We start from the raw sequence: 25,990 nt of genomic DNA, 5'->3' as shown, positions 1-25,990 counted from the left end.
AGTTTCCTTTTAGAGATTTTTGAAGTGTGATTTTAAAACCGGATACAGCATTTTCACTAGCCTGTGGCGAAAATGAAACTGCGAAAATATAGACAGACACCATAAGGCCAGCTTCAGCAGAACTGATTATTTAAATCTAGCTTCTATATTACTGTCAGCATTAGTTACATATGTAAGTTTTGATAAGGCAGAGGCTCCCCCCATCAGTAATTTCTCTGTTCTCTCTGTTTGGACTACTCTTCCAAGACCATAATACATGTTTTTAAGAGTAAGCAAGAGCATTGGGATTCAAGAAAAGGGAGGTAAAAACCAGCCTGTTGTATCAGAAGAGTGGTGTGACAAGGCTTGATGTTATGCCTTTGAGTCATGTCTTGAAGGAGACCATATTTGATTGTTCTGATTAGGGCAGCACAGTGCTATTAGGTGTTACGTAGGTGCTCATCCTCTTCAGTCATCAACCCGTTTGATGCTGCTTTAGCAACAAACAGGTCTGTGTATGAGGAGATTTCTGCAAAGTCAGTTTGAAAGGAGAGCATGTGGGTGAGGGTCCATAGTGACACAGTCCCTGGGCAGGGGCGAAGGAGAGGTACTTTATTGCAAAACCCAGGCCTTTGTGAGCAGTTATGCGATTATCAGCTGCATACTTTTAAATCATAACAAACATAATTCAACCACCATACACCACAATGTAGACACACCATGGTTATGTATCTTGTTTTCTACCCCTAATTCAGCTGAGTCTCTTTCTCACTGTCCTTTTCTAGTTAACCAAAGTAACAGGCCTGAGCCATGATTTTACAAGGCCTTCCTTTTGCAAGGTTTTACTTATCAGTAACAAGAGTGGATCTGAGGAAGCTGCTTAATGCATCCCTTATGAACTAAAAGTCAGATGAGACCAATGAAATCACAAAATAGAATCAAATGTTCTATTCACCTTTAAGGTCTGAAAATCTGTTTTAGAACCATAGAATTTTGTTATGAGTATATGAATTCTGTTTCCACTGGGCAAGCAAAAAGGCCTACAAATGCTGGCCTTTCATTTTAATACTTTTGTTTTTAAAGCAAAAAGACTTTTTGCAGGAAGTATTAAAGACATTTTCTTACAAGTACTTATGACTTGCTCTTAATATGTGAATACTGCCACTTAGTGGAAATTCTCGTTTTGTGTTTCTGTGGGTTTAAGGCACAAGAGAAGTAACCTTTCATTAAATAAGGTGATAGTTCATATCAGAGTACATTTTTCAACCTGGTAGATGAATCTCTAAGAGTAAATCAGTTCAAATATATTTTAGGATATCAAACTTTCTTATCACTACTGGTTTTTAATTAGGTTTGTATTTTCCATATTGCTTGGGGGGCAGTGGAGTTGATCAGTTTGTGTTGAATCATAGAAGGTTATAATACTTTTATTTTCATAGCTGATTTGCCTTCAAATGTACAACAGGTAAATAAATGCAGAACATAAAACTGAAATGAGCAAAAAAGTTATCAATTAGAGCACAGGTGGCAAAGATTGCACAGGTTGCACCTCTGCAAATCTGGTTTAGTTTTTTGTGTTACTAGTTTGGTTTTTTTTTTGAAACTACATAGTATTCTCCCCACTAGCTGAAGTCATCTTCACAATGTTGGTTTTGTCACTGTAAAAATACACAGTTATCAGCCCTTTATTCACTACTGCACTCCAGCAGGTGTTTTTGTTTATGGCATAGCCTATTTGATCAAAATTACAGGAGATATTGTCATTTTTATGCATGGCAAGTGTCTGTACACGTGAATCTTAAGTGTATGGGTGTCGGTGAGTGTATAGATGTGAACATATACACAGCATACATGAATGGCAAAAAGAAGACATGAAGGATTTATGTTCTTCAGACATTGTGAGGTAACCTGCTCTCAGGATCAGCAGAGACATTCCTAGAAAGAAGACATAATACGTAAATGCAAGCATGATCTGCAGAAGACTTTGGACATGATCCCATATTCCATATATATAATACTTCACATGAACGATTCTGTAGCTGCCTAATAGAGGCTTTTCTGTAGATGTTTTCCTTTCTTCCCACTGCCATGTGTGAAGGGATGAAATATTCACCATGTCCCTCTACAGTTAAGCTGCTCTTCAGAGTGTCTGGCTCGTAGCTCATGTTCCCACTGTGGAAAGCAGCCTGCACCTATACCTTCTTGTTAGTACAGTTTCTGAAGTGCTAGACTCTTAATGTTTTCTTTTTAGAAACAGAGGAAAGAGAGGAGGTTTTCTTTGCTCCTTCTATTCTTTGTTGGTATGTCCTTCTGTTTATCCTTTTTCCTCCCTTTTCACTCATAGTAAACGTTTAAAAATTCTAAATTTTTCTCCAAAACAGTGTGTCTTTGCCTCAGCTGCTGTTTATTTCTTCTCTTTTCCACCTTGATGTTGCTTAACTGAAGACTTAATAACCTTTTCAGTTTCTTGTAAGTACATTCATATAAAATAGATGAGCCACTGCTTTTAAAAAAGGGCAATGTCAAGAACAAAGTTGGGGAGGGGGTTTTTATAAATTACTGTTAAGCTGAAGGCTATAAAAAGAATTTCATTTGAACTTCACAACTGTTACATTTGTAGACCTTTTGCTTTTTGAAACGTATATACCACTTTTTGGGTATAGTATTTTTATTGGCTTTTTTTCTGTTCTGATTTTCTTTTTTGTGTGGTTTCTGGTTTTTGGGTTTTATGTTTGTTTGTTTGGATATTTGGGGTTTTTTGGGATTTTTTGGGGTGTTGGCATTTAATTCCCATGTTCTTTCAGAGAAGCACAAAACTAACCTGCATGGAATTTTATCGGTTTTTTTTATGGAGAGATTCCACTCAGAAAGTTAGAAACATTTTAGGTAAAATTAAGACCTGAGTGATTTTTTTTCCCCAGAATGTTATTCACTGTTAATTTTAGTTTATTCAGGTAACATTCCTAAAAAAGAAATTTACCTGTGAGTCTTTCTACAAACTTCAGAAGTGATTAATTTAAACATGTTGGGGGTAGTTATGCATTGTTGCATTGGCTGGATGTGCCTCATGGCTGTTCTACACAGTGGACTGAAGAGGGAAAGACTGTGTAAGACACAGTAAGTCTTGTTAGCAAAGTGTGCCCTTTGCCACTGTAGAAGCAAGGAAGAATGTCTTGCAGAGCAAATTTTTGTCGGCTGGATGCAAAGGAATCTTTGTTAAATACAATTATGGAGAAACTGCCAGAATACCAAAACAAAAGTTGTTAATCTGTCTCATATGCAAAAAGTTTGTCAGGTACACAGAGATGGATGCTGAAACACATTAACCATGAAGACTGAACTTCTTCACACAGTCCTCTTCAAAACTTTCACAAAATTATTTTGTAGCTTACCTTTTTAACCAGAGTAGATTCTGTATTTCATGTTTTAAAATTACATATTCAAGCTTATCAATTAGCACTTTCTTGTATTTCAGCTTTTATCTTCAAAACTCAGAAGAGTGAATATTTTGTAGCAGTTTGAAGGGAACAGTCTATTCTTACCTTTTTTCATCGTAATTTATCTTCAAAAAAAGTTATCTGGAATTTCAGCTAAATATGCAGTAGGCATAATATAGTAATGATAAAAAATAATATAAAATATTATCTTTTGTAGCATCTACTTGATGTGTTTTCCAAAATATTAGTCTGTTTCATGACCAACAAAAGAGGAAACACAAGTCGTGATCTTACAGCACAAATGCACACCTTAAAAAAGAGCATGAGCTTCTTCCAAGTTTTTGTGTAGTTAGTAAACACACATTTCTCAATTGAAATTAAGGAAGTAGTTCATGTGGTGGTAATAAATTTTATTTCCTAGTGCAGCTAGGAAACTTCAAGTTACATTGGCAAGTTACATTCACAGTTCTCCTCTTGCTTGAATAAAAACACGGTAAAACTGTCAGCTGTTTCATTTGCATGGCTGCCAAAAATCAGTATGATTGAGTCACACGACGGATACAGCTTTTTAAGTCTGGGAGAGGGAGAAGTACTTCATTTTAAAAGATGACAGAGCTTTACTGTTATTCTTAATTCTGTAGTCCTGATCTAGGTAGCTGCTAGGTGGCAGTAGTGTAAAGCAGCACTGTATGTAAAAATTCAGTGTGCTTGATTTGGAAAATAAGTGTTCATATTTTTTAGATAAATTCATTATAAAAATGAAAAATGTATTCTTTACACTTAGAAATGTAGTTTCAAGGACCTTGAAGCACATTGGTGCCAAGTGTGCCTAACACTTCTGACAGTTCTTGCTGGAGTAAGTTGGCTTTTGCCATATCAAACTGAAGCTTAAAGAAATTCAAGTCGTAATTCTTCATCTAAAGCCTAAACTGACTGTACAGCTTCCCTTGCTTTTTCTTATTTTTATTAGTCAAGGCTAAAGCTTTAAAAAAAAAAAATCCCAAAAGCTCCCTTTAAAATACTGCAAGGAGTAATAGAATGTGCTGAGTTGGAAGGGACCCTTTAGAATCCTCAAATCCAACTCCTGGCCTGGCCCAGGACATCCCCAAGAGTCACACCATGTGCCTGAGAGCATTTTCCAAGCACTTTTTGAACTTTCTCAGGTTTGGTGCTGTGATCACTTCCTGGCGAGCCTGTTCCAGTGTTCAGCCACTGTCTGGATGAAGAACCTTTTCCTCATATCCAACCTAAACCTCCCCTGACTCAGCTTCGTGATGTTTCTTGAGTCCTCTCACTGGTCACAAGAGTAAAGAGATCAGTGCCTGTCCCTCTGCTTCCCATTGTGAGGATGCTGAGGACCACGGTGAGGTCTCCCCTCAGTCTCCTCCAGTCTGAATAGACCAAGTGCCCTCAGCCCCTCCTCATAAGGCTTCTCCTCCAGACCTTTCAATATCTTCATTGTAGCTTAATGTCTTTTTTACATTGTAGTGCCCAAAACTGCATGCAGGGCTCAAGGTGAGGCCATGTCAGCACAGAGTAAGGTGGAACAATCATCTTCCTTGCATTCTCAGAAAAAAATAAGTTGAATTAGTATTAGTTCTAAAGGTGATTGCTGTTCATCGTAATGCATTTGTTCAGGGGTGTGTTACCAGTTTGATTGGAGAAAATTCTTCCTCTCACAAACACTCAGGTTTTTTTGGTTCAAGTTAGAAATCATATGCAGTGACCATTTGTGATTCTGTTCTTTGTCATATTTTAATAGAGCTCCTTTTAAAATGTGATATAGTTTTCTTTCTTATTCTTTGTGCTGGGGTTTCAGTTTCTCTTGAATTGGTGAGTACATTTTCAAAGTTTCATCTTCTGACTTGCTGCTGGGGAAGGCTAATTTATTCAAAATAAGAGCACACTATTTTCTCAAGTGTACATTTAAACCTAAGTCAAGGGAGTGAAGCCAGGAAAATTCTACATGGGCATTTTTACAAATAAAACTTTACATTTCTGGAAGAAATTATTTCAGAATATTCTTATTTTCAAATGTAATTTGGTCTTTGTAAACATAAATGCTTAGCTTCAGTTTGTTTCATGTGTTTATAGAACTTGAACTTCAATTAGTTAGCAATATAACAGTTTTATTCTGACCTTACCATAGAAAGCTATGACTAAAAATGACTTTAAAGTATATCACAAAAAGTATTGCCTACTTATCTCACACTTGCTTAACTACACCTTGTAAATATTTTAAATAACTAAAAATGCAAAATGTTTCCCTTTTAATGAAAATTGTGGAAGTGGTGGCAAGTTAGATTTCAATACTATTTGAAAAACTTTACTTAGACTGTAAAACAAATGTTCATGTATGTGCTATTATTTACTGGTTTAAACTACTACTGCTTTAAAAATTTCCTCCTTCCCTTTTTTTCCTAAATGAAACTTTGTTTTCCTGGAAAAGGCCATTAAACTTGTCTTCTGCTGGGCCTGTCAGAAGTAGTCCATGATCTCCCGAGGTCTGCGGCTTACAGAGTGAAAAACACTGTTAATAATTCAAAACATTGTATAGTCTAATGGGTAGAGTACCACAGCACCAGCTGGGAAACTGTGCACAGGTATTTTCTGAGATAGGTAGTTTCTTATTTTGCGTGTATCTCTGTTCCAGGAGAATTGGAGAACATCATCAAAGCAGTCTGTTTGGATCTTGTAGAGGGCTTTCTTATTTCTTTGTTTCTTTGTACAGTAAATACATAGGTATGTGTTGGGTAGTTCTTATGTGTATGTTTGGTTTTTCCTGTTATTGTTATTTCAGTTCCACTTTGATCTGCATTTTTTGTTTTGTGGGGTTTTTTTTCTTTCTTTTACAACCAGAACGTGGACTCTCTGTGGCACTCCTGAGTACCTTGCACCAGAAGTTATACAAAGTAAAGGCCATGGAAGAGCTGTGGATTGGTGGGCCCTGGGAATTCTTATATTTGAGATGTTGTCAGGGTAAGTGATAATTACTGTATCACAGCAATATTATGTAATACGAATTTTTTGCTAGTTCTCTTTGCCATATTTGGGTTACCAGATTTGGGCTAAATGTATTATTGATTTACTGGTTTAATTTTTGCCTTTGAAGAAAGGATTTCGGAAGCTTTACAAAACAAGATATATTACAGTTGTTGTGGGAATGTTTTAGGGTTTTCAGTTTGTTGGTTTTGTTTCTTGTTTTGGGTTTGGGTTTTTTGGTTTGTGGCTTTTTTTTTTTTTTTGTTTTGGTTTTTTTTTTTTTGGTTTTTTTTTTTTTTTTTTTTTTTTTTTTACTTAAGACTTTTTTTACAGCTTCTCTTTATGTGTTTTGGAAATTCAGGTTTTGCTGAAATTTAGATTTTTATTCACAAGGTTCTTTATATTTAAAGGGTAAAGAACAGGACTACTTCTGTTAATTAATTTCCAGCATAGCGAAATCCTAATTACAGTGGGAGCTTTAGTCTGTAAAAATGCACAGTGACAAGCAGGAAGACTTTTATTAATACAATTTGTATTACAACTGAGCACTGGTTTTCTTTAAACCAGAGGAAGAACAGTAAAAAGCTTTATAGGTCTGTTTGAAACCAGTTTGTTCAAATGGTGCTTTTGCTGTTTTGGAAGTTTTTTGATAAAGCAGTATTTTCAGAAGATGCACATTCAAACTGAAGAAATGGTTTCTGGCATTAATATCATTAACTGTTCGTTACTTGTTAGTTAGATATAAGTAATTGCCTCAGTTTGCTCTGATTTGAAAAAATAAATTATGTAGAATGTGAAATTGTGCTTGTGTGCTACACAAGGCATTGCATTGTTTTCCTTTTACTTTTTTTTTGTCTTGGCTGTGTTGTTTGAGGGTACTTGAAAAAAGGCTTGGATTTTTGAAAGCAATTGGCTTTCCTGTGGTGGGTGCTATAGGACAAATGCAGATGAAAGCAAGGTTTTCATAGCTTCTGAAGAAACATAGTATATTTCATCAGTTTGATTTCATAATTCTACCTTCTTCATAGTTTCCTCCCTTACGCCTGGTACCTGGCTCAGTGTGCTCTGCACCTTCTCGGTCCCCAGGTGCGTCAGGTGTGCTCTGTGGCCTTTCTTAATAAATCTGCAGCCTTGTAGGATCATCAGAACAAAGTGTCCTAGCTTGGATTTAGTAATCTTTTTCTCTGTGCATTTCTGTCATTTCAAAGTGACACTCTTCCTGTGTTTGGACAAGCTTGTAAGTTTGCCCGAGCAAGTAGCTCCCCTGATGGATGGGTGGTCACTTCAGAGCTCTAATCCCATTGCACATACTGCTGTGAAGTTCACTCAATAGCAACGCAACTTTACCCAGCACAACATTGCTACCCACTGCTTGCTTTTGTAGTGTCCTGAGGGCTTGCTTATACATTGACTTCCAATCTCATGGCAATTTTTAGATAGAAAAGCAATAAAAATAGTTGCTGGCTGACCCAAGCAGGCTTGGCTGACTGGTCTAATATGAGGTTGTTATTTATGTAGGCTGATTTGTACAGAGACCAGGCTTCACCTTTCTTCCATTGCTTCCTGTAAGGTGAGCAGCTCAAGTTGGTCAAAAGAGTCCTTCTCAGAGAGAAAAAAGGTATTCCCAGCAAGCTTGTTGCCACTAATCTTAGTCCTAGACAGCAGGAAGACTGTAGATAAGTGTCTGGGCTGTAATATGAGCGCAGGTGCTACAGTCATCCAGCTGTGATTTACCTTCCTACCATGGGTTTTAGTGGGACCACTCTCTGTTAGGTGTGTGTGGTCTCAGTGTAAGTGGATACTGGACCTTTTTTAGTTGCATGCCTTACAGAGATGTTGGTAGGATTCTCTCCACTAGACCACTAATGGAAACATCATTTACAAAGTTAACATACTGACTACGGGTGGCAATCAAGCAAGATATTGGGACTCATTGAGACCTCAAGACTGCCGGGTGCTGAAGTATGACTTCTGCATATTCTACTGAAGTATGACTGGTATATGTTATTCATGAAAAAAGGGAGCAGCTGCTGTTTCTGTGAGGGATCTTCTGCATCATGACACTGTCTGGCTCAAGGGATGAGACCTGGATTTCAGAGTGGGGGGATGGGAAGGCAGTGGCTTAATATGAACGCTTTGGCTTTTAGAGACTTTTAACCAATGGAGATACCTTACACTGTCCTGAAAATCAAGAGAGGTTGTATATAGGCTGATTGACAGAGCAGCTGTCTGCTGTGTGAGATTTTCTAAGGTTTTTTTACTACAGTACTTGTATAGACATGCTCTTCATAATGACTGAATGCTGCTTTGGATAGGGACTGCATTCATCACTAAAAAATTAAACACAGCAGCATTGAGTCATTTTCCAAAGCTGGAATAAGGACTCCATACAAGCTTGTTTTTTTGGGGTATTTGCGTTTTGAGGCTTGTTTTCTGGGGGTTTTTTTGTTTGATTCGGGCTTTTTTAAGATGGGGGTATACTACTTTCTTAGGATTTTTATTTTAAGGGGATTAAAGAAGGGCAGGGATTATGGCTTGTATGTGTTTTCTTTAGATGGTAAGGTTGTCACAATGAGTGTATGCTTTTAGCATTTTATAAACTTTTTGCTGTTCTTGGCAATAGTGTTTTGAAGCACTTTTCCTCACCAACTCAAGGTCTAGCTAGGTATTTACTATCAAGGGTTTTATTAGAGAAGCAGTCTTAGTTCACTTTAGCAATTGAAATTCAAAGAAGATTTAAGAGATCTGAAAATATTTTGAAGGTGAACAAAACTTGACTTCAAGACTAAGTTATTATGTGCAAGTAAAGTAATGTAAGACATTTGATAGTTATTTCCTGAAGTTACTCTCTGAAGCCCAAAAGCAATTGGAAATAATTGGTAGGTGTGTGTATAAGGAAATGGCCTCTCTAAAAACAAACAAACAGACCCACACCTTCCTGTTCCACAGTGTCTTATTTCCCTAACTTAATCTCTGGAGGCCCATTGAATTCTTCTTCTGCTCAAGCTAGGTTTAAGGCAAGGTCCTGTTTAGGTTTAGCATAGCAAGATACAGAAAGGGGATGGAAGAGGGAGAAGCAAGGGAGAGAAGAAAACTTAACAGATGAATAGCACCAAGTTCATTGAGTTAATCTAAACAAGCTAAACAAACTGTCAATACAAAAATATCTATTTATTTTGAGTAAATGAGTTCTGTTACAATTTAATGCAAAGAAAAATATACTTGTTATTTAACACTAGATAAGTTAGGTTGTAATTGTATGCAGATATGCAGCTAACATGAATTTTGTTTATTAATATGGGATTTGTGGTTTTTATTTTTGCTTTGGTTGTCATATGTGATGTGCTGATCTGGCGTTTCAGGTAGGCTAATGGTTCTTGTCTGCAGTTTCATATTCTCAGACCTGGGTGTTTTCCCTTGAGTTTTTGCTACTTCTGTTCTTTAGATTGTCTTGGAAACTTATGTCCCTGCCATTGTTATGCTTCAGTTAGCAAAAGGAATGGTTTGCAGCTGTTCTCCCTTTTACAAAGATGATATTTTTGTAGCTTCTTCTCAGTTGGTGAAAAGGCAGCTGTTTGTATTAGTGTTGTGGTGTGAAGAAAGTCTGAAACTCAAGGGGATTTTTGTTGATTTGTTAGGTAGCTTCCAGCACAATACTTGTGTTGTTTTGTCTAAAATCTGTTCTGTGTTGAAGATTGACATTTACAAAAGCGTCAAAATCAAGTTACTTGGTTTGTCCATGAGAAAACTGCAATCTTTCAAAGCTGTTGTCATTTTGCATAGAGTTCAAATGCACTTTAATTGCCATAAAATTACTATACAGCCAACTGTGATTTAAATTTTTCACAAGAACTCTAGACATAGTAATTTTGGATTTTCAAAGTGGGAAATCAAATTAAAACAATGCAGTGTAAATATGAAAAAAATTATGTGTACTTCTTGATTTCACACCTCAGTAATATACAGTAATCGTCTTACTGCAGCTGGTAGCTTTGTAATACAGAGTTTAAAAATATCATTCTAATTGCTTTATGCATTTGTAGATTCTAATAGGTAGTAAATAGAAAATTGGGTTTGTCAACTTGCTGTGGAGAATGTGAATGATATTTATGTTACTTGACTAAAAAAGAAACTTTATATGATAGTCTTTCTTGTGTGGGGAAAAAAAACTTGTGCATGTTAAATAGCAATCATGTTTTCCTTGTTCTTTAGTGTCAAAGCAGGAATTTTTAATAGCACAAGTATTATTACTGAGATTCTTCCACTTTCCAGTTAGCTGGGAAGTAGTTTTTCATAAAGAATTTAACTTTCTGAACACCAACAAAAAATGTCCTTTAGTCTTTCCCTAACCAGTTAGTTTAGTCATGCTTTTCAGTGCTTTGAATTATTATGTTCTTTTGCCATAAGCCTGCAGACGCCTTTACTTATCTATTCTGAAGGAATTTGATTATTAGCGTGGCTGAAATTATGGTATTTCAAAGGGAATGCTAATCCACTTGATCATCTGCTGAATAATGAAGAAATTAATACTTCTGAAAACATAATGGAAATAATGTATATTACTTGAAGAATAAGCTAGTTTGACTACCATAAAATAAAAAAAGAGCCTGAAGTGAAGAAACGTTGTTTTCATCCTTGTTTTTGTGTTATCAGCGATTTCCAAAGCCACAAGCGCTGCATTTGTGTGTGTATGTACACAGTTAAGCTGAGAAAGTAAGTAAGTTAGGGAGATGTGAAAATATTTTAATTAAACTGCAATAGTGGTTGGATGTTTCTAATATGGTCAACACTCAAAAGCTGTAGGTTTTTTTAATTCTGTGGGGATTTTGAGGCAGAAGCATAGTAAGAGGGTTGTTTTGGTCACGTTACAGAGGACAAAGCAGGACTGAGATTACTGAAAGAGTTACTGCATTCCCTTAGAGGGTTTCCTGTGGTAACTTTTAAGAGCATGACTGACACTCAGAAAGCTGTCAGTGCCTGGGCTCAGCTGCCTGTACTGGCTGTACTGATGCACCTCTTGCAGCAGTCAGGGATGTACTGTACTAGTAAAGAAAGCACAGCAGAAAACTTTCAGTTCTTACTGTAGCTGTACAACAAGAAGCAGTCTCTCTGTTAGCTCATAACTTCATGAAAAACTGCATAGAAAACATAAATGTAGAATTTCAATTGCATGTTAATTTACTGTTCATCATGGAGAAGATTATGCAATGAAAACTTTATCTGTCCCACACAGAAAGGCAACTGCACTTGGAGAGTTGTGAGCAGTCTGACTGTTTCAAAAACCTTATCTAGCAGAACATAGTTGAATTCAAGATGCACAACAAATAACTGAACTGGATAATGTATTCATGTGAAGGTCCTTTAACACTTTAGAAAAAAACTGGTAAATAAGGGTGTGCCGGCAGTTACAGGACAAGATCAAAAATGGTAATGCTCTTTTGAAGAGTATATCCCTGGGTTTTAGAGATAAAAGCAAAGCACTTTTTACTTTTAACTCTGAAATTTTTTTTCATAAATTATATTTTTACTGCAATTATGTAGCAATTTTATATTTTTCTATTCTGTTATATTTAAATTTTAATTCTGCATTCGGTGTGTTGTGTACAAAAATGTTCTATTTTACAATGGTAGCCTTAAATTATTCTTCAGGATAGTACTTGATTGGTAGTGTCCTACCAAAAAGAACAACATAATTATTTCTGAGGGAAATTGCTATAATGTAATACTGCTAATAAAATTTTAGAACTTTTTTTTCTAACATCTGAAAATTTTCTGTATTGAAATAGGTTTCCTCCATTTTTTGATGACAATCCATTTGGTATATATCAGAAGATTCTTGCTGGAAAAATAGATTTCCCGAGGCATTTGGATTTATATGTAAAGTAAGTCCATGACTCCCAACACTCTTTTCTATTCTAAATACCTCTTGAGCACTGTTTCTAAAAAATCTTTTTAGAAGACCTGATTTCAGATTCTGATTTTCTGAAATATCATGTTGGAAAATATTTTATGTACACTTTCGGTCCGAATAAACTTGTATATTTGGTAGACTTCAAGGTGGTGATACAGTTGTAGGATAATATCTGACTATCTTTTCTGTGTATTATGGGTTATTAAATGTTTTTCCACCTTGTGGAAACCCCATTGGCATGTCCTGTAAGAAGGTCAAGAGGAGAAATACGAGGAAATAATCTGAGCAAAAATTAGGAGAGCAGGAAGAGAACACTAAACTGTTTCTATCTAAAGATACATACCACTTGAATCACTCTCAGCATAATTACTTGAGCAAACTCTGGTACTTCAGAAGTTCTAGTATAAAGTCAACTTAAATTTATGATGGCAGGGGCCCAGTTCAATATGGAGTATTACATACACATGTAATGTGGGTTTAATTCTCAGTATTTAGCAATTGTTAAAAGTGTATTGTAGATGAAATAAGGTATTTTTTCTATTTGAAAATTCCATAACTGAAATAATTTTTAGTAAACATTGAAACTGAGGAAATGCAATTATAAACATGAAGTTTCTGGAGTGAGGGAATGAAGACAGGAAGTTACTCCTAGGTTAATCACTCACGATGTTTTGATGGTGACTTCAGAGAGGCACTTGCTTATTGTCACTATTGGGTAAACAGATACACGGAAAACTAATAATTTGAGAAAGATTTTTTGTTTTGTTTTGTTTTTTTTTTTTAACTTCCACTGAATCATTGGATGCACTGAATGAAGCATGTCTGCTTCCCCTTAGGCTGACTAGAGTCTCATATTTTTGTGTCTTTATAGCAGTTGACTCTTAGTAGCTCTGCACAGTTACCAGTTTAGTGTAGTCTCATTGTCTGGTCTTCCTAATCCACTTGGTCTTGGAAAGAAAACTGGTTATCTCTTGTGGTATTCTGTGCACTGAGCTATAATCTTGCTATCAGAAGGTGAAACACCTCAAATTAGGTAATCATCACTAGCAACCCATCCAATATAGTGAAAGCAGTTACAGAGACTAATGAGGTCACCCCTTAGCCTCATTCTATCCAGGCTACACAATCCCAGCTCTCTCAGCCACTCCTTGTAGGACTTACCCTCCAGATCCTTCACCAGCTCCATTGCCCTTCTCTGGACACACTCCAGCATCTCAATGTCTTTCTTGAAGTGAGTGGCCCAGAACTGGGCACAGGAACACGAGGTGTGGTCTCACCACTGACAAGTAGAGGGGGCCAATCACTGTTCTGTCCTGCTGGACATGCTACTTCTGTGGCTTCTCTTGCTTTCTGCAGTGAGTTGTGAACACAGTGTCTTGGATCTCAACCCCTCTTCCTGCTTTTAAAATATACAGAACTGGGTAGTCCTTGAACATCTCTGCATCATTAGCTTAAAGCAAGTGCAAAGGTTATTTTGTCCAATACAGGCAGTCTGCTTCTTACCTTCTAACCCATCTGTTTTCTCTTTCTTCTTCCAATAAGTCAGTATTTCAGCCAGAAAGAAAGCTGTCCTGGGTCCTGTCAGACCCAGACTGTGCCTGAAGTATTAGTGCTATACAATGTTTTAACTCTCTGTTCTGAGGCAGCAAAACCCTTTCTGAACCCTGAGAGCGCTTCTCTCCCTAGGGGTATGTACGACCTGAGCTTACAGGTATTTACATTTTTTCCTCACCTACCCCCTATCACCCTTCTGTATGCTTTACTTTTTGAATTTGTACCACTTCTGCTTTCCCTCCTGATGCATGAATGTCACTCTTTCTTACTGCTTTTTTAAACTTTCTTGGCAAAACCCAGTTTTGGAAGCCTCCAAACAAAATGTCACTGCTACAGCATTTTACTAATTATTGGTCTGCAGAGACCTTCTTGTAGAATTTGATTCTCAAAAAAATACACCAGCATATCTATTGAAATAATTTTAACATAATTTTAAAACTATTTTTTAGAACCAATGTAATAAAGAACTGCTAAACTATCTATTTGTTTCAATGCAATGGATATTTCACTGGTCCAATGCAGCAAATGTCATATTTAGTAACAGCACTGTATCAGCAAGTAAGCTCATCCCTTAACTGTTTTATGATGAATTTTTGAAGCGAGCCAAGAATGATCCATGAAATGTTTTCTGGTTTTATAGGAGTTAGAAAGTATCTTTGGCCATAAACTCTGTGAATCTCTTTTTGGGCTTCTGGATTTCTTTGCAGTCCTGCTTCTGTTTTAAGTGTGTTTATAGTCCTCCTTGTAGCCTCTTCCATAGTGAATGGTCTTCTTTGTGAAGTAGAAAGGGATATTTCTGCAAAGGTGACTGAAAGGAGTTGGTGACATGATTTAATCTAATTGAAATATTGATTGTCTGGAATAATCACCAGAGTTTTAAAAACTGTTTTCTACATGGACTTTTTTATTTGTATATCTGATAATTTAAATTTTTTTCCAGTTGAATTTTAGAATTGTATTTCTGCCAAATGCAACCATTTTTTTTAAACAGTCTAGCATATTCAGTTCATATGTTCTTTCTGCACACACTCTTGTGATTGCAAGGACAGGTGACACAATGCTATTTTTGGGAGGCATAGTAGACATTACAGGTAGGACTGGAGAGAGGCAGGTGTGTCATTGTTATGTTTGTGTTCTTTTCTCTAAATAAAACAGTTGACTTTTTTAACCTTTGATATTGTTAAAAATTTGAACTAGCCATACTCTTTAAGTTCCATCATTTCATGCTGTATGTCATCTCTCAGGAATACATGAAATTATAGAAATAAGGATGGTTAAACTTTTGTTCTTTCTTGTCATTGGTACTTCATGCAATTAGTCCAGAATGTCAGTTCTCTAAAATCAAATAGCACAATAATCTTTGAGGTAAAATGTAACTGCTTATAGAAATATGAAGCCATATTTTTCTTTCAACTCATAAGTAATCAAGCTAATTATGATACTTTTTGTTTATAGTTGTTCATAGTTCATACTTTTGGTTCATAGTTGTTTGGGGCTTATTTGAAGTACTTTGCTATTAATACGAAAGAGTTTTATGTCTCTAAACTTCTTTTAATCTCTTAAAATGTTGATTTAGTTTTATGTAAAACTGTTCAGTGAGCCAGTATCTCAGTGAGGCTTTTTGTTTTCAATTAAGTAATAGATATTACTAGTTTTAAGCAGATGACTAGCTCTTCCATGGTTTCCCTGGATATTTAGCATAAAGATGAGGGTGCAGCTTTATCTGCTTTCTTAATATGTATTAGTGTTGAGTTCTGATAAACAGATTGGAGATCCATTTTGAGATTTGGAATGCTGAGCAAAATGCAAAAATACAAAGAACAAAATGGGGCTACTTGGCAAGGGGCAGGGGAGGAGAGAGGGAGTTTTTTTCGTATGTTTCTTGGAAGAATCTAAAAGAAATCTGCAACAATTCTGTTAGATTCTTTTTTACTGCTTACTCTTAAATGTCCTAAAGTATGAGGAAATGAATGGTCAAGGGGAAGCATGTCTATATTCTGTAGCACTCAACAGTCAAATATAAATTACTTCTGTTTAACAGAGAACATGTTTTCTTTCTCTACTTCAGAGACCTTATTAAGAAGCTGCTTGTGGTTGACAGAACAAGACGACTAGGAAATATGAAGGTCAGTGTAAAATCTTTCGTGTAACACAGCACAAGGTTAAAAGAATTCTGTAGGAAAGATATAGACCAGCTCTCCATAGAGGTTTTGGTCTTATAAGCATGAAACACATACATTTCCATGTACATTACCTAGGTTATGCAATCCTAAGTGCAAAGTTTAACCTGTTTATTTCTGTATTTCTGAAAATTCATGGTTTTCCTCTCCTCCCCACCACCCCTACCACCACCCTTTTTTCATTTTCATTTTTTCATTTCATTTTCATTAATATGAAAACCTAGATTAGACCAGAAACATGGTATTAAGTCCTCTAGTGCAGGGTGCCAGCTCAGTTGGTTCTCTTTTTGTGGCAGTGTTAATCCCAGAAGGACCACTAATCAAACTTGGAAGTTCAAAAATTATTTTAAAATTATAAGGATTGTTGTAGTACTGTGGTACCTGGTCATTGTCTTGGTGGGTCTGATTAAGCACAGTCAAATGCTCTTCCACCAGGAAGAATTATTTACCCTAATCCAAACAGATTTATGAAGACAATAGATACTGCAGTTAGCTTCTATAATCTTTTTCTTTAGATACATCTAAAATTTTTATTTCTCTGGGCAAGGGATGTTAGAGGTTTGCTTTTTGAGTGGTACAAAAAAAAAAGCACATTCAAAAGCACATTGAATGGTAAAAATAGGTGAAGATGATAAAAGGTGCACAATCATCCAGGGTTTTCTTAACATATTAATATAAATATAAATGCTTTAACCAGCTGTCCAGTGTTTCTGTTTGGAGCCTTTTTATGGCACAAAGTTCAACTCGTAAGAAAAAACAGGAAATAATGTTTTTCTGATCCTTTAAAATCCTTTGTAGTCTTTTTCAGGAGGATTTCTTAAGCTGAAAATTTTTTAAATCGTTTACCAGTGAAAACTTTTATATATTTGGATGGTTTTGAAGGAAAACAAGAACAAAAGCAAATCTTGACTTGTTCAAACATGGGCTTTAGTAAATGTGTTTGGCTGAGTTTTGTGTTGTTTTGGGGCATGTTTTTAGACCTTGGTTGCTTAGGTTTGTTTTGGGGTTTTCCCTACAAGTGACTAAAATTCTTTAATCAAAAACAGTTCTAATTAAGAGCAGATTTTGGGGTGGGAGCACTAGGTCAGACTTGTGTCTGATCCTTTTCCATTGTCATAATTGTTTTAAAAATACGTAAATCCCACAAAACGTTTTCTGGTGAAGCATTCAGTCAGATCTGCTTTTGAGGGAACTACATGATACTGTTCTCCTGTTCTTGATGCCTCATTGGATATGAGCATGGCTAGTTCCACTCCACATAAACCTGAAAAAGCCCAAATGTTGTGTGATAATGCTTGGTTATAGTCTTGAGTGCTGTGCTTTGATCAGGCCTGAGACAGAGAACCAGCTGGTTTTCCCCAGTGCTTAATGCCTAGAGAACAAGTCTGTGCTTGAAACAAGATTAATCACGAAAAAAAGAGATGTTGTTGTTCCTTATGTACATAAATAAAACAGGCACCCCAGAGAGAATAATCATTACAAGGCAAATACACCTTTAGCTGCATATCTAAAATGAAAACAAATGTTTTAATGTGTTTACTTTGTAACAGTACTGAGAACCTCTTGCTGTCGGCATTAAATGTCTGTAGTATTTAAAATAACTATGTGATTATTTTTATTTAAAATGCCATCAACCCTGAGTTATTTTTTTTATAGTGCAAGAATTAGAAAGTGTATCTGAATAAAAGGTATTCTCTAAAATGTTGGTGAAAACAAAAGTAAATGGGACTGTAATGAATGGTTTTGTGGGTAGTTCAAAGCCTTTTCTTGATCTCCATTGTGTCAGAAGAACGCTAAAAAAAAGCCCAAAGAAACCCCAACTTAAAATTACTTGGGTTTTATTGCTGGAACTTAGGACCTATTAGGCAATTAACACTATGAGTTTATCCTTTAGAATTTTTTAATGATTGTCACCTGAAAAAAAGAAAAAAGGGTAGACCTGATATCAACAGTCCTTGTAATGAAATACATGATTTGGCATACATGTAGCTTAAAAAATAGTTATTTTGATTTCTTTCCTTAAAGAATGGAGCAGATGATGTGAAGAGACATCGATGGTTCAGGTCTATAGACTGGGATGCTGTACCTCAAAGGAGACTAAAGGTACATTCTGCAAATACTGTATAGGACATCACAAGGAGAAATCATTGTTCATTTAAGCTGATCTGTTGAAGGTTTGTTGGCTGTTGCATCTGTGTGTTTGTGTGTGTATAACCACATGTCTATATGCACACTTAGTAATTAAATGCATATTTGCCTTTTTGCAGTGTGGAGTTAATTATAAATTGAGTGTCTGTTTGCATTTTTGTCTGTATGCGATCTGTCTAAAAAAATCGCTGCTTTAGTTTTCTGCAGATGATTAGTTAATACAAAATTTAGTTTTCAGGTTTGGGGTTTTGTAAGTGATTACTTGTTGTAAGTGGCTTTTGAATTAGAGATTGCTAATTTATTGGTTTGATTTTTTTTGTGGTTTTTTTTTTTTTTTTTTTTTTTTTTTTTTTTTTTTTTTGGTTGGTTTTTTTTTTTGGGTTTTTCGTTGTCCTTACCTACATGGAAGTATTTTACTCTGGGCTTTAAATTTTTGTACCAGGTTCAATTCAGGTAAATGTTTTAATAAAATGTAAAGCACATGGGAGTAGGAGGAATAGGGAAGGTGAAAGAGAACTATTTATGAATGTAATTCCAACATACTTTTTTATAGCACTGAATTCTAGTATTGTATGATGGCAGATGTTTGCAAAAGCTATCAACACTACAAAATGCTTTTTGAAGTCCTTTGGAAGTAAAACTGCCTTCTTTCTTTCCTTCCTCAGAGTTCTGACTTGTACAATTCCTTACAGCAGTGGTTTTCTGTAGCAGAGGTTGAGTTACCACATGCAGTCAATCAAGTACCAATTAAACATTTGGGTTTTTTCCTTTGCATTGGTTTCTTGCACTTAAATTCCAGGTAGATACCTTGAGTTCTTGCAAAAATGAAAAAAAAAAAAAGACAATATTAAAATGTTCTTAGTGTATTCTTGTAAACAATATCTAATACAAAATTGTAGATGACTTTTCTCTTTAAGAAAAATAAGTTTACAGTGTTTGAAATGTGTGGGTTTGTTTTATTTTTAATCATTACTTAGGTGTTTACTATAAATTCTGTTTACCGAAACCTTGCAAAGAACACAAACTGGATGATAACCTGTTTAATAGTATATGAACTCTGAAGTTTGACAATCAAAGCAATAAAAAACAAATAGTATTAAAAATGATTGTTAGATGTACAATCAAATGTCTCAGGTCCAAACATCCTTTGTGTGGCATTTTTATTTTAAAAAATTAATCAAAAAAGAGTCACCGTAGCATTCAGATTATGAATACAAAACTTATTTCTTAATCTTTGTGGTGGTTAAATTAAGCTCTTAGAAGATGAGATGGTGCTTAACTAAACTTAAGAGTAGGGATGTGATGTGGATCAGAATTTTACTTGGTTATTTATAGAGACAGCTATATTCTTCAGGATTTGTTTGCACAATTTCATACTGATGAAGAGATGGAAAATATGAAATAATGCACACAATGTTCTATTTTCCCTGTAAAAAACAAGAATTTGTCTGTTGTATAAATTATACATTGATTCATGGTCCAAATAAGGTCTTGAATATCAATATCATATAAACAATAGCAATCACCATTGTGATCATCAGTTCATTAATCATCCTTTCTCTCTTGTTTTTTTCTTTTTGTGTGTCACTTCACAAAACTGTTTTTTCTGCCAAATGCTTACAGAGAGGAGGGGTACTGGGTGCTGCCCACAGTGGAGCCGACATTTCTCAGGGGCAGAGCAGATTCTGCACATTTTCCTCAGCATCTGGGCAATATTACTGTGACTGCCAGACACAAAATTAGGACTCTGCTTTTGGCTGAATGTTAGAAATACTATCATACAGGGACCCATCTTTGCCATTGAAAACCTACTGATGATGACATCATCTTGAAAAGCCCAAAAGATCAGATAAGATCTCATGAGCTAGTGGAAGCCAGACTTTTTATCTTTTTGAGGATATGCAGAATAGCATCTTGCTATACTTGATAGTTCCGTCTGTGGTATAACTTTGAGCCAGTTCACTGATCATCCATAAGGTTTTCTCATTCTAAAGCATTCTGTTGGATTCAGCATGATAGTAAAGCTCTCAGTAGCTCAGTAGAAGATAGGGAGATGAATGTCCCTTGAGAGAGGAAAAGGGGTTTGCCCTTCATTAATACCTGCAATTAATGAAATGTTCCTGAAGGGATCTTTATCTCATAGTCTGTGGCCAGAAGCACAGAGCATTCTCAATGTTAGATTTCTGACAAGTTAAAACTACAGGTACTGTGAAGCTGACGAGCAAGACTAGAAATTGAAAGGATCCTCTGTGAAAACAAACAAAAACTGATACTTCTCTTGGCACCTTCAAGTTTCATGAAAACAATCAGTTTGAATTAAGAGGCTTTTATAACCATCCTTCTGAAATGAGTTATGGTGAAGCAATTTCTTTACGTGCTTGAATTTATTGCTGGGTTAGGAAAAAGCACAGTTGATAGCCAGAAGTTAGTAATTTCAACTTCTTTAAAAAGCAGTGGAGACTTTTTTCCCTCAATATGGTAGCAGTTTCCCATGCTGCTATGAAGATTCTTAGTTGAAAAGAAGCTAGTGCTCAATAAAATAAGTATCTGTATTAAGTGTATTAATTATTTAAGTGTTTTTTAACCACATTAGTGTAAAATTGACAAAAAGTAGGAATGTGTATGTGTTGCTGCAAGCTTCTCTCTCTCATGCCATTCATTATTAGGGAAATGGGTGAACTGTAAATCTGTACTCCATTTGTTTAATAATTTGTTTAATACATCTTTTACAGAATAGTATGATGGAGAGGGGCTCATTGAGGGAATCACTAACATTTTTGTTGTGCTTCTTCTGACTAGCCTCCCATAGTGCCCAAAGTATCCAATGATGGGGATACTTCCAATTTTGAAGCTTATCCTGAAGATGACTGGAACAAGACACCTCCGGTACCTCCTAAAGATCTAGAAATTTTCAAGAACTTCTGAGTGTTACATCTACACTGGGCAAGGTATGTCCAAATGTCAAGAGTGCCCTTGAAAACACTGCAGACCTGTGAGTGAGAACCACATGCAGAAATTACATTTTCTGATTCATAATGGGTTGAAGTGACAAAAATCATCTCACAGGATTTGGTTGTCTACATTCATGAAGGTTTATTTGCATACAAATATTTAAGACCTTCTGTCCTTGAATTTTTTAAAATAGTGTGTAAAAAGAAATACCTACATTGATTTGAAGATAAGGAAATGTGATATTTCTTAACTGTAAAGTTTTACTACTAAGAATGCAGACTCTAGTAAGTTTGTCAGGTTAATTCTATACTCTGAATATTCTCTCATAAATATGATAGGTTGATACTTTTTACTGAGTTCAAATAGTCCACCTTGAGTTGTGTTCTCTTTTTTTTGTCTTAGAAACTGGAAGGAAATTGAACTGCTAAGAGCAAGTGTGAAGAATGATGGAGTTCAGATATAAAGGAAGATTTTCTTTGTGGCTGAGAATGATACTGCATTCAGATATGTGTATTAGTAAATGTCATAAAAGGTGGAGGCAGGCAGGAATATTTTTTTGCTGTAAACATTTGACTTTAGTTTATTGTAATAATGATAGTCTACTCTAAAGTAGACTAAGTAAAATGATATTTTTAGGATTTTTTTTTTAACTTATGGTTGAATTAAGTTTCCTGCTATTCCCAGATCCTTTTTGCATAGTTAACTCATAGACTTAATTTTATAAGTTTATACTAAAGTTGTGTAATTAAAAGCACAAATTAGTATATATGTATATAATGGATACAGTACAACTAAAGCACAGGAATTGTGCAAAGATGTAAATTTTTGTACTTTGCAGAGTCTATGATTTTTATTTTTCAAATAATGTTTTTCAAGAAGTTCTTTAGGAATAAAAGTCTTAAAAAAAGGATAAATGAGTTTTTCATCATCTTATATACATTTTATAATTCTTTGTAAAAAAACAGAAATAATTAAGTTTTAAAAAAGATTTGTACCTAAAATTTAGAATGCCTCACACTTACAACCATAGTACTTGAAAGCAGAAAGACCAGGGCATGTTATATTGTTGTTAAAGATGTATCTTATTGGCTAATTTATGAAGTTCTGTTACAATTATGTCTCTTTGAAAACCAGAATTTTGAGTGATTATACACTGTCTGAAAAGATTCCTCACATGAAAACTCACTGTAAACATGCAAGTCAGTCCATCCTGATAAAAGGGCTGTAACTGGCTCTCACAGGAATTGTTCCCTCACAAACTTGTTGTCTTCTCCAAATGTAAAGCATGAGCCATAACAGATCTTTTTCGTTAGTGAAATAGTTATTGTAGAATGCCGAACACCTCATATTATCAGAGGGAAGACTGAATATGTAGTACAACCTTATTTTTCTGCTCCTCCTTTTTTGAAAATGTCCCAGTCCCTGCTGCCAGCAATTTCGTATGTACAGAGTTCAGACCTTAGATGCACAGAGTCTTTTTTTCCATCCTGTGTTAAAATCTTTCTAGCAGCTTGAGCACACTTTTTTGGAAGTACTTGCAATATTGATTCATTTTAAGTAGCACTAGATACCAGTATGTGCGTATGTATGTATCTCTATATGTGAATGCACAGAAAGATGAAGGTAGATTGCATACTAGGCAGAACCTCTTTTTTTAGGGTTTTTTTTTTCATGTTATATATTGTGATACCTGTCTTAATATAAGGGAGTTGATTTTGAAGTACTTCAATTACAAAAAACAAAATGACATTTTTTAAGATGTTGTCGGTTTTAGGTAGCTTCTAGTGAAATTACCATATTTAGACTTTTTTTTCTCAGAACACATCAGCTCTCTGGAGTCTGCTACTATGACTTACGGCTCTACATGATACTGTTTAATTAGATCATACAGACAGTTTTTCCCAAAAACTATTCTCTACATTTTTGATCTGAAAGCAATAAGAAATGTAGGCTGAAGATTTGTTTAGATTTTTAAACTAAGTCCAAATGCCTACAAAGCAGGCATTCTAGTAATTGCTACTGAAATTATCATATTTATGATTTTATGGCAGATCTGTTACTGGAGTCTTCTTGTGGAAAAGTGGTCTCAATTTTTTTTTTTTTTAAACAGTACAGAAGTGCTATTGAGAACCTGTAACTTCTAGGGTATTAGATTATTTCTTCATAAAGCAAATCTTATGAAAAGAGATTGCATAACTCTTGTCAAAAATGCACAATGTGTAACAAAATCAGGACATTTCAGAATGATAATTCTGGAATATCACAAAGCTGTCGTGATGTTTTGCAAGTTGGTGGCTCCAGCTGCCACTCAGTAAATATTGTGTAGGAATGTATAATGAAATACAAGACATTCCATAGGAAATTACAGTTTAAACCTAGTGTGAGTACCTTATTCTCCTGGAAAAATGAACTTGGCCCACTGTATTGGTATCTGTTGAACTAGTTATTCTAAATCAGTTGGAAAAACTGAAACACATAAAACACAGCTTATTTTGTGTAAGGGGGAGCAAACAGTTGGTGAGTTTTCTTAATGTGCAAGTGTATAGTATTTTATGGACTCTGAATACTATATACATCAATTTCTTATTTGCAAATTTATGTACTGCAAGAAAGTGTGCTATATATAGGATTTTTTTTTCAAATTTCAAAGCTCCTCTTCAGATCTGAGGAAATGATGTTGAAATTGAGTAATTTGCCACAGTGGCAGTTAGAAGTTTTGAATGCTTGAACAACAGGAGATAGTAAATTTTCTTTTTATGACTCTTATCCATTGCTGGCAGTGGATGCACTGACACTCACTATGATGGAGACTAAGGAAGCAAATACAATGCTGTTAATAATGATAATCCTTTGACTTTACATTGTGTCCGAGCCATGTGTACATACACCTAACTACTGACCTCGTCAGCATGCTTTCTAGTACAAAACTGCTTTCAATTTTTTTTAGTTAAAATACTGAAGTAAAAAATAAAACCAAGACATTTTTGAAGCATTATTTTAAGTGATCAGTTATTTTCTCTACAGTCCTGGACTTAATGAGGTGTTATCACCTGGCTGTTTTATTTATTTGCACAAGTGAGTCTGCTTTAAGTCTTTACTGGGACTTCATGCCCCACTAATGTAGTTCTGTCAGAGTGCTCATGCAGGTAAACACTGCACTAGGAATTCTGGATTTACGGATTTTTTTTTTTTAAGAAGGCTAGAAGATTTTTTTTTAGTTCCTATTCAAGTAGGGTGTTACCTGAAGTTCATTTTATTTTAGTTCTTTCTGTTAATGTGTACTTTTGCGTATAGACTGTTGCATAAGGACTGTTGTCTTGCAAGAGAGCCCATAGGCCTTTGATATTTTACATCAGTGAACAAGAATGTTAAATGTTGATAAAACAACCTTTATTTTTGAGTTTTATATATATATATTTTTAATTGCCCAGTCTGAGGTTTTAAGTGATAAACATGAATTGTAAACTCAATTGCCTTGTAACCAAATGATATAAATGCTTCATGATTTCAGTGAAGAACATGCTGTAGATTTTCCTGTAAATGAGCTTGATCAATGAATATGTGTGCTACTGAGCTTTAACTAATGTGATCTTCCACTGTAGAAAGTCATTGTTATGGATCAAATATAGGTACTAAACTATGTTTAAATGGATAAACAGGGATTTTACAGTTTTGAAAGCAATGAAGATACGGCTGTTCCTCAGCCCATCTGCTTGCCATTCAGAAGAGTTGTAATGCAGTGCTTCCTATGCTATAGAATTATTTTTCAGCTTTCAATGACTGTAGCATGATTCCTTTTTGTACTGTACTGTGTACAGACTTCCCATGTTTTGCACTTTTCTATGGCAAACCTTGACTGCTTTATAAATACTCTGTTGTGTAGTAAGTAGTGGTAGTGGTAGCAGGCATTTGTGTGCTGCATAATCAGTTTGGACTGCTCCATTTGCGAGGTTCACTTGGGCTAATGTTGTGTGTTGCTGGTTGCTTGTTGTAGCTCACGTGTCAGTACTGTTCAAAGTTACAAAGTCAGCCCTCATTGCACAATGAAAAATCACTGTGATCTGTACATAAACCCTAGTAAAACTTTATTGCTGTTTAATTTAATGTAATATCTGTCAAATCTGGATTCATTTAATAAACCTTTATATCTTTTCAAATGTTTAAACCTCGTGTGCTTCCATTTATGCTGGAAGAAGGTTAGGGTTTTTCATCCAAGAAAATGGTGAAGGGGAGACGAGAGGAGCAGAAAAACAACTGTTCCTCCTTTTCATGTTTTAAGCCTTTTCAGAGCAAGACACAAGTGTTGGAATTTCAGATGGTGTCAATGAAGCACCAAAAATTACATTTTCAAAACCATTTCAGGTAGTGCACCAATAATCAGAAGTGTTAATTTGAACTTCTCATTAAACTTTGATTATATGACCCTAATTGCTTTGTCATTTTCACAACTTAGTGACCTGAACACTGTTCAGAACACTCAGTTCAATCGGTTTCTTTAAACATTGAAAAATATTCTTACAATGTCATGAAAAATATTCTTAAAATGTCAGGCACACCTAACTTGCCCTTTATTTCATCTTCCATCAAAACTTCAGAAGTTCATTTTTAACAAAATTTGTTTAGCTGTTTGTCTTAAATTCCTTCTCTTGGGTCAAATGTATTTTATTTCTTATCTCCTAGATATTGTAATCTGGTGATAATGACATGGTCATAGGACCTACTGGATACAGTTTGGACTAGTTAAGAGTTCACTTTTTTAAGATAGAATATTTCTTGTTTTCTACCTGGTTTTATTCTAAATTCTGTGCATTGATGTTTTTCTCTTGTAAACCACTATGTCACGTGCT

General features: G+C 35.2%; 1 protein-coding gene across 2 annotated transcripts in view; it reads left to right on the top strand.

Moving 5' to 3' along the window:
* The window catches only part of PRKX (protein kinase X-linked), a 55,845-nt gene extending 30,545 nt beyond the window's left edge, over positions 1-25,300 (top strand). The window contains exons 4-9 of one of the 2 annotated variants that reach the window (XM_041472446.1): positions 6,276-6,395; positions 12,185-12,280; positions 15,932-15,989; positions 18,069-18,146; positions 20,991-21,139; positions 21,546-25,300. In XM_041472446.1, coding sequence (XP_041328380.1) covers positions 6,276-6,395; positions 12,185-12,280; positions 15,932-15,989; positions 18,069-18,146; positions 20,991-21,116 — 478 coding nt within the window. In that variant the 3' untranslated portion in view covers positions 21,117-21,139; positions 21,546-25,300. Of the gene's footprint in view, positions 1-6,275; positions 6,396-12,184; positions 12,281-15,931; positions 15,990-18,068; positions 18,218-20,990; positions 21,140-21,545 lie in introns of those variants that run through there. The other variant, XM_041472448.1, reaches the window with a different exon arrangement.
* Positions 25,301-25,990: the final 690 nt, after the last annotated feature.

Source organism: Pyrgilauda ruficollis, unplaced genomic scaffold (assembly GCF_017590135.1).
Source record: "Pyrgilauda ruficollis isolate IOZ18807 unplaced genomic scaffold, ASM1759013v1 scaffold29, whole genome shotgun sequence".
Taxonomy (NCBI): domain Eukaryota; kingdom Metazoa; phylum Chordata; class Aves; order Passeriformes; family Passeridae; genus Pyrgilauda; species Pyrgilauda ruficollis.
This window is presented reverse-complemented; position numbering and strand designations above follow the sequence as displayed.